The 9,328-nt window shown below is 47.5% G+C and overlaps 1 protein-coding gene across 1 annotated transcript in view; it reads left to right on the top strand.

The window, feature by feature from the left end:
- Positions 1 to 8,873, top strand: part of Hdc (histidine decarboxylase) — a 35,561-nt gene extending 26,688 nt beyond the window's left edge. Inside the window, exons 13-16 of the mRNA XM_075692648.1 lie at positions 2,071 to 2,302; positions 3,189 to 3,434; positions 4,728 to 4,766; positions 6,698 to 8,873. Of these exons, the coding sequence (XP_075548763.1) occupies positions 2,071 to 2,302; positions 3,189 to 3,434; positions 4,728 to 4,766; positions 6,698 to 6,867 (687 nt within the window). The 3' untranslated portion in view covers positions 6,868 to 8,873. The remainder of the gene's footprint in view (positions 1 to 2,070; positions 2,303 to 3,188; positions 3,435 to 4,727; positions 4,767 to 6,697) is intronic.
- The last annotated feature ends 455 nt before the right edge of the window (positions 8,874 to 9,328 follow it).

Here is a 9,328-nt window from a genome sequence, read left to right on the forward strand (position 1 = left end):
TAAACATCTTGGCCCTCGATATCAAAATGAATTTTTTTTAGCACGCGAGCTCGTATCTAAATGTGTGGGAGAGGGAAGATATTTCCGAAAACCAATGCAGCAATTCTAATAATGCTTGTTGCACTTAAAAGAAAGCGTAGCAAGCAATAACAATAGGAAGTGAACTTTCAATTTATATCACAATTTTTTACAAGTATACTTTATAACGGAAAGAGCTAAAGAAACTCAAATACCATGGGGCGAACTCTACATCTATGCAATAAAAAAGAAAGGATATGACAATTATTTACACGGCATCTAATAATACATGTAAGGTATACACAGTTGTCGTATTAGACATGGATCTGAAATATACCGGTAACTTGTGTAGGACTCTTACAGAACCTCCTAAGCACGGTAACAACTATAAGTTACCTGTGAACTCATCGACAACATGTTTCCGCTTGAGATAGCATAAAATATGCAATTTACAGAAACACGATACCTGTTTTTAGTGCATAGTTTGTGGGGATCCTCGACTTGTTGTTTTCACCGCATGGCTCTCACGTCTCCTGTAATCCGGCTTGTCCGCATAGCAAGGCGGCGGCGGCGGCGGCGGCCGTTGTGGTGGCAGCATATTGCGAGACATGGCGCGAATGTTGCGTTGCTAACGCCACCGAAGGGAGGGGTTACTCGGGCGCAAAAGGGAGCCTGTTGCTCTTTTGCTTGGGGTCGGCGGGCGGCGCTGATGTTTCGAGCGTGCGCCCACCGTTCGTGGCACCGTCCTGCGAAAGGCTTAGGAGCAGGACGCCGGAATGGACGGACACGATCCTTCGAACGGGACACCATTCGCGCGACTGTACACGCGAGCGATTAGACATGGGTGTCCAGCATGGGAGCGAACACATTCGCTCGCTATCCGGTCGCGGTGAGTCTGACGTCCTCGATTTGTCTCGCGGCATGTTGTGTGGGTAGTGATTAGGCTAGCAGGCATTAGTGTGTGAAAGCTGCAATAAATGCCCTCTTGATTGTATGCACTACAATGGTAGAGTTTAACTCGAATGCATCAATTTTCATCAAATAGGTCCAGCGGTTGTCTCATGCATTGAAGCTTATTCTTTACTACATTTTTTTTTATGCCAGGTGATTTCTGTCATTTATTCGTGAAGTATATACTGTATGACACGAAGTCGTGCTATAGGAGCACTGAATGGTGTTTTTTTCTGAGCGGCTGTTCCAGATCACCGAGACAGTTGTAGCAAGTTAATCCGTAAAAAAATGTGCGCCTAACTCTTCTTTTAGGCATTGTTGCAGTGCTTACATTTGGCTGGAGCAAATCACACCAATAGAAGGTCGATGGAAATCTTGTAGGGGATATCCGTCTTCTATGCCCATTTACAATGTTCACGCCAAACTCTTCTTTGCTGTTGCTGTTGTGTGAAAGGTTGCTGTTCTGTGTGAAATATTATGTTTGCCTTAACCATGTAATAAAGAAAATTTTCGCGCTTTGATCAGACTATCGTACGAGTTTTTACACGCTGATTTAACGGGCATTTTTTAAAGCAATATTTATCGACATGCAGGGTGCACCTCTGCATTGCAAGAGCAGTAGACCCCTTCAGCTTTACACAGCTTCTAATATCTAAGCCTCAGTTTTTCACGGGTCGCGCTGGTTCGAGAAAATCAAACTGCCTTCCAGGCTTGACAACAGACAGCAGAGGCATCCCTCAGGTCTCGTAGCTCGCGCGCACTTAGTGCCTATGGCATGCATGAAGCGAGCGAGACGGAGCGGGCGGCATCCTGGCCGTGACGTCACTCGCTATAGGACGCCACTGCAATTTCTCGCCGCTACTAGTGCGAGTAGTCCATAGTATATACCACACCGGACTGAGCTGCTTCTTAGAGTCGGAATCCTGTGTCGCCTTCGTAAAAAAAAAAAAGAAAAAAAATCTAGAAACTCAATTTCCACTCTATGCAGGGTTAATCAAGAGGGCGACCAGATGCAGGAGGGCTGCCACGATAGACATATAAGACGAAATGTCTACTAACACCAAGTACCTCCCCCCCCCTTCCTGTGCCATGATGATGCAGGGCCCCAACGCAACCACGGAGAAACTGCTGAAGCGCCTGAACGCGGGTGGTAAGCTGCATTGCGTGCCGGCCGCCTTCAAGGGCAAGTACGTGATCCGCTACGTGGTGACGTCGACGCACACTAACGAGAAGGATATCCTGCGCGACTGGGAGATAATCTCTCAAACGGCCGGCGAGCTGGCACCACACCGCATCACTCTCGCCGAGCTCAAGAAGCAGGATCCCGAATTCGGTGAGTGAGCAGCCGTGTAGGAGACGTTGAAGCGAGGGCTTCGCGTCCTTCAGGGACTTGAATACGCTAAGCTTATCGCCCCCAAATGTCGGCGACGGAAAGGAGACAGGTACGCTATACGGTCGCTGCGTGCGTACACCAGTGCTATTCCTCGTTCATTTTTAATGTCGCGGTGCGTTCGGATGCTTCCAGTGACTGCATCGTGTTGGGCGCTCCTCTCGAAAGGGGAGTGAGTTCTTCTCTGTAGTTTAATACCCTGGTGTGCTTCATTTGAGCGTCGCAGCACAGATCAACATGAAAACGTTCATTGAGCATCAAGCTGCTTTGATGCCACTTATACAAAAAAAAAGATAGGTCGAAAAAAAAAAACATGTGATATACATAGAAAGCACGACGAGTCGTCTATGAGAACAGCAAAAGGGACGCCAAGCGTAACCGGAGTAACACGACATTCCGCGGAACTAACAGTTTAGGAAATTTGCCAAAAAAAATAAGTAAGGAAATCAGGAATTGGAGGTCAATTGGAGCCTTTCTACTGCACTGGTCCTAAAGAAAATTAAATGATGGGGTTTTACGTGCCAAAACCACTTTCTGATCATGAGGCACGCCGTAGTGGAGGGCTCCGGAAATTTCGACCACCTGGGTTTCTTTAACGCGCACCTAAATCTAAGCACACGGGTGTTTTCCCATTTCGCCCCCATCGAAATGCGGCCGCCGTGGGCGGGATTCGATCCCGCGACCTCGTGCTCAGCAGCCCAACACCATAGCCACTGAGCAACCACGGCGGGTTCACTGGTCCTATAGCTCGGACGACGGTATACGAATGTGGTGACACTTGAATGAGTCGCGCACACCTTCTCACGACCCAATGAACGTGCGCGCGCAGGGTCGAGCTTGCTGCTGTCCAACAGCCCGATGACGCCCAAGGTGGTGAACGGCAGCTACGTGGCGCTCTTCGAGGGCGACGAGGCGCTGCGGCAGCTGGTGAGCCGCTACTCGAACAAGTTCTCGCTCACGAGCAAGGAGAGCCCCGAGCTGCGACGCCGCGTGCGCCGCTTCATGCTCTCCCAGAAGCAGCTCAGCCTCGACTCGCGTATGGACCTCGTCAACTCGCTCATCGCCTCCTCCAGGGGTGCGTATGCGTGAGCGTAGAGACCGCTTATAAACCACTTATAGACCACCCGGTGTGCAGAACTAGAACAGGGTGAAAGCCGGAAGCCAACGTTTCGACAAGTGGACTTGTCTTTTTTTAAGAAATCTTGAAAATTTGAAAAAGAAACCTTGAAAAAGACAAGTCCACTTGTTGATGCGTTGGCTCCCGCTTTCACCAATTGTTCTCGTTTTGCTCATCGTCTTGAATTTCCATCTCCCGCCTTCCCCCTGTTTTCCCTTATAGGCCACCCGTTGTTCACTTATAGAACACAACGACAACGACGACTGGAATACAGCTGGAAGAGCTGTTACCATGGCGATGATAGTTATTCTGTCCAGAAACGTGAAACGCAAATATTGTCAGTCCTCGTCAATAGCGAATCACCTTTCTGGAGAAAATGGGCAGGCACTCGGCGTGCACGAAGTAATCTCCCATAATTAGAAAAGTTTTTTCTTTCTTTTCTTTTTTTTAACTTTTCGTGATACGTCTGTCCCAGACGTTTCAAATACAATGATGCGCTGTCTCCACCGCACTGGCAGCTGACACGGGCTCGCTTGAAGTGAAACGATTTTCGAGCGTGCCTTAATTGCGCTATTCGCTCTTTCTTTGTTGCGTTATATGCTGCACTGATTTCTCTAATTAACCTCTAGCTAGCAGCGCTTTCTGCGTCGAAGTCAGTCCACTTATTATATAAGTAATTTTCAGGTCGCTTTATTTACGTTGGAATAGCGACAGCGTGATAGAAGAAAAAAAGTGAGCGTTGAATCTAAGAAAAGAAAATAATTGCAGCACGGTACTAAATTAGTGCCGCTTAGCTTATCTGTTCAGAGATGAAATACGAGAGAAAACTGCGTCCGCATACGTAATGCGTTCTTTACGTGCAGACGCAATTAGGCATGGCTAATCCTAATTTATGAGCCAATACCGACCATGGAGAAACTACCGGGGAAAATATGCCGATTTGAAACAGAAAGTAACCGTCTAGTAAATTTGAATATGTCACAATCACAACCAGCGAAATCAATATTTAGAACAGATCATGTTGAATGCGCTGGTGCTGTTCAGATCACCGAATCTAAGCAGTCCTGCACTCAGACAGTGCTTAGGGTAGAGGCCACCTGAGAAGGCTGAGCGCCGATGTCTTCTCTTCTGCCTAGGGAGAGTTCAACTATACCGCTTTGAACGACACAGTTGCGGTGTCCTCGGCAGGCGATCTCCTCCTCCTCCCCACAGCGTTTGAAAACACTTTTTTTGCACTGTTTTTGTTTTCAGGCCTCCAGGCATTAATAGCCGCCGCCATCTGTGATAAATGTGAGTGCGACGTTTTGATTTTGTTTGCTGATAGTTTAGCTTTACTTTGGGTTGTGTAAAGTTTTTTTTTTTGGAATGAATTTAACTTTTTGTTATGACATTGCTGGTATGGCGCATATAACTGTTTAGTTGCTTTCTGTGATGCTCAGCATGTTTCGGAGCTTTTCTAGTCAAATACCAGAAACGGTTGATGCTGCTGCTTGCATTAACGCGTGTGAAGAAACGATCTAAACAACTCCATCCTCCAGAGGGTCAGTGCTGCGGACAGATTCAAGCGGAGTAATATGATCATCTTACGCCGTTATGAGAACATGTGAGAGGTACGTCGCCAAGGCGGCAATGGTAACTGATTCTGGCTGTCACTGCTCAAACGTGGCTAACTAAAGAAGTTACAAGACGTCACATCGGAACCGGAAGCTACTGTAGAAACAGGACGGGGAGAAGCAAAGGAACTAATCAAGAACAGTTACCGCATGAGTACTTTCGGCCTAAAGAATAGAACAAAATGACAGGCTACACTATGCGGAGAAAGAAACGCGTCCACGTTGGAGCTAGCGCTGTCGACGACGCCGGAAACGCTATTGAGATTGACCGCACAGGTAGCCAACCGATGCTGCCACGCCCTAACCCGCACTGCTCGTAACGTGTTCGTGTATATTCGATTGGGTAAAAGCGATCTGTCGCACCTCTACTTCGACGTCTGATATCGCTATGCGAAAAGCATAATTGTGAATACCTTGAATTCTGCGTCATTCTTTCCCTGTCTTTCACTGTTAGATACAATCGTGCGTCAGGTTAATTACATGACAACCGATGATTGTGTGCTATTTCGTTTGATTACCTTACTCAGGCGCTTCCCAAATACTTGGGCAGGTTTCTGAAAGCTTTTAGCAGGCATACATTAAGTAGCACGTCGGCGGAGAACAAACCTTCTAAATGCCCGCAAGAATTTCCCAATCCATTTCAATGTTCCTCGCGACTATTTAAATTATTTGCACCATATTTAACACAAAAGTATTGCACCACAAGATCTGTAAGACCTCACTAGTATGTACGATGGGTCTACATACAATGTGTAGCTCACTACATCGACGTCCCTTTTATTCTATCTGTGACGATTCTTCTTAAATACAATCACTAGCAATAACTTATGTTACGCCCCGGAGTAAGAACACATGGAAAGTTGTTACAGATCTTGCTTCCTGTGGCCCCTCCTCAAATACAAAAAGCGCTGTCGAAATGCCAACAGAGACGGTGGCAAAAAAAAAAAACTGATTAAGCACCCAATTTACGTAAACTAGAAACATAAATAGACTGGAAATGCTAACAATATCAAATAATACGTAGCACAGAGAGCTGTAACATCATGCTAGAGAAGGAAATAAAAAATAATATTGAAAAAAAATAAATACGTTAGAAAATATACCAAAAGCAACGGATGTCTCAATGAATGAGAGTCGAGTTGATAATGAAAATTGTTAGAAAGATGTAATTGGCTGAGAAAGGCCAGTGGGTGACATAATCCTCCCTAAGAAATCGCGGAAGGTTATGTTAAACAGATTTTGCCCGCGCACGCATTCCAGATTCCTTGGAAATTCGTTAATTAATGGCAGGCATTAGTCTTTTACCAGACAAGCTTTAAAGTGCCACTAGCACTATCTGCAAAGTATCGAGCGACATCTATTCACCTGCTGGTACGGATTCTTTGAAAATCATTCCTACGCACACCGAAGACCGGGTGGACGGACGGACTTTGGATGGACGCCGCAAAGCGTGAGTCCTTAACAGCTGGCGTTGTGAAGCTGAACGGTGCCGCCTACAGTTGCTTCTTGCAAGAGTGCGGCGATCCGCTAAATTTCGTAAGCAAGCTGGCAAGATGCCATGTTTGCACCGTAAGCTAACCACACGAGCGATTGTTCGCGCGGACGCAGGTGTGGACGCGGCCGGTGGCAGCGAGGACAGCTGCAAGGACAGCGAATCTATCGCCGAGGGAGACGAGGATTCGGGCGTAACAACGGCCCAGAGGGCCCTGGCTCAGCCTGGGTCGTGCGTCTCCTGCAGTCGCCCGCTGGCCAGAACCGACTCACGACACAGCGAGTGATGACTCAACCCTGTGGGCCGTGCTATAGCTTTCGACGTCAGAGCAGTGACGTTGCCTCCATTACCTGTCCGCGTGTTAATGTACTTGTTCCGCCCAAGGGGTTTAGTTATTTTACTTCTACACGACACGTTCCAACCCAAGACCCCCCCACCCCCTTCCACCTCCGCCGTGCAGACTTGCTGCTTGTAGTTCTCTGCCGTAAAGAGCTTACAATCCTCACGTTTTACCCGGCTCTTTCTGGCAATTGGCCGTACCGTTACCGTGTTGGTTCCAGGCGTCATACAGAAGCGGTACCAGAATAGTGCGCGTTCATTGTCACTACAATAACATTTTTCTTCGCTGTTGCGCCTCAGGTGAAGATGTTCGATTATTCAGTTTGGACCCCAAGTCGAAACAACTAGTTTCGCTTATGACCGGTTTTGGGAGTGGTTAGAATTGGTCGCAATCACAAATGGCGCCAGTTCCGGCTGGACTACTTGCTCCATTTGGGTATGGTCTATTGATTTCATTTATGTCTGATTTACTGGTTCCATGTACAAATGGCTGGCTGTAATTATCATCTAAATCAATCATGCTTAGGGGGTTAAATCCTGCTGGTGCTTTCAATAAGCAGTTTAGCATCGTTACTGTAACATTGCCGCATAAGCATAGTAATCAAGCGGAAATTAAGCTCACATAACACCGATAAAGGCAGTCGACAAGAGCCAACGTAACACAGAAGTTGATAGAACGTCCCACGCTAAGTTAGCTGAATCCAGCTAGAGCTTAGCTGGTGTGAATAATGCTACATGTTTCCATTTAAGTTCAAATTTGAACTTTAACTGGCCCAGCAGACCCCAGCTTTATTCCCGGCAGCCAAAACTTCGCTTGGGGCTCAGTTAGCTATGCTAATTTGTCGTGCGTAAGTCAATGTGAATACACTGGTACCTAGAGAAAGTAAGTTCAATCGCGTACACTGGTAAATTGCATGTTGCAACACACTTCAACTCCTGCACCTCCTCTCACCTGCACTTCCACTTACGTCAGCGCAACGAAAGTTATTGATGCGAAGGCATCAAATGGCTCACTGAGTGAAAGAAAAAAACGGCGTATGTAGCTGCAAAACGGCACCTAAATTCTGATTGGCTGCGACGCTACGTCCTGTGCGCGCCTCGACGGGGCAGAGCGAGCGAAAGGGAAGGCTTGCGGCCGCGCCAGGCGTTGCGTGAGGCATCGCCACGACGCCACGTGAACCTGGCTCTGGCGCTGAGCCGTGCTCCCTCAGGGGCTGCAGAAGACAGTGCTAACCTTTCCCATTCTTTACAAGGAGCCACTTCTCACGGCAGCCTGTGTTATCCGCGCGTTCCTTGTCCGCGCAAGCTCTCGCCTGCTTTCCAACTTCGCCTCGGTGACCACTATAAGAATATCATTGCTTAAAGAGCACAACAGATTCTAAAGGGAAAACATTGGCGGCAGTGAGTTTCGAAATTACGATCCTACGCTCAGAAGCCGAGTGTCTTACCCACTGGGCTGAGCCAGCGCAGGCCTGTGCACTGATTTATGACATCGTGCTACTCGGACCGAAATTTCCATTGCGAAGCCCGGCGTGACGAAAGTGATGTCGTCAATATCACCGCGGCTTAATCGGGAGCATCGCCATTAGGTTCTATTGCAGTAGGGCAAGGTAGCGTGACGCCGCGTGTCGATACGCACCGGCCTTGTGCTATCTATAGGAGGCGTTGGCCAAATGTCTCAACGCGCTCGCTCTTCCGGGAGGAGTTCATAACTTAAAGGACCGCTTAGCGGCTTTCAATTGGACATTAATGCCGTCGCATTCACAACCCCTAAGAAGTGCTTAGGTGTCCTCGGATTTTTCCACTTGCCATGAGGGCCCTCGAATACCGTAGCCTGTCGTGCTTTGTTCCTAACCTGTGGATATAATAGAAAAGCGCACCTGTCAAGCTGAAGCGAACAATCTGCCTGTGTATTGGATATTTGTTGTTGACACAAATGTTAAATAAATTGAAAACTTCATGGGTACCAACGTGGTGCTTTGTTTCGTTTTTTTTTAACTGTTCCTTTCCTTCCTATGACAAGTTTCGTTTTATTTAAAGACGAAAGGCGTGCACGCTGTGCTAGAGCAAATGCCGTGTTGCTGTTGAAGACCAGCGGCCTTACTGCGGAGAAACTACAGTTATGTCTGCAGTTCTGTTCTGCCACCGCTTGCGTATAGTGCGCTTCGGGCGGCTCCACTGCGCTTGTGTCCTGTGACGAAAACCGCTTGAGACGCACAAAGTTATTTGCCTCGTGACGAAGAAACAGTGCCCTAATTTTAAACCTCGCCCCCCCCCCCCCACCCTTCATCGAAATATATATATGTCCGTCTCGCTTAACAAGACCTTTTAAGTAAGTTGAAGTGTGTACGTGCCTATTGTGCAAGTGTTCTTGCAATATGTGTTGCCATACCTTTCACGGCTCGTCA

Source organism: Dermacentor variabilis, chromosome 5, assembly GCF_050947875.1.
Source record: "Dermacentor variabilis isolate Ectoservices chromosome 5, ASM5094787v1, whole genome shotgun sequence".
Taxonomy (NCBI): domain Eukaryota; kingdom Metazoa; phylum Arthropoda; class Arachnida; order Ixodida; family Ixodidae; genus Dermacentor; species Dermacentor variabilis.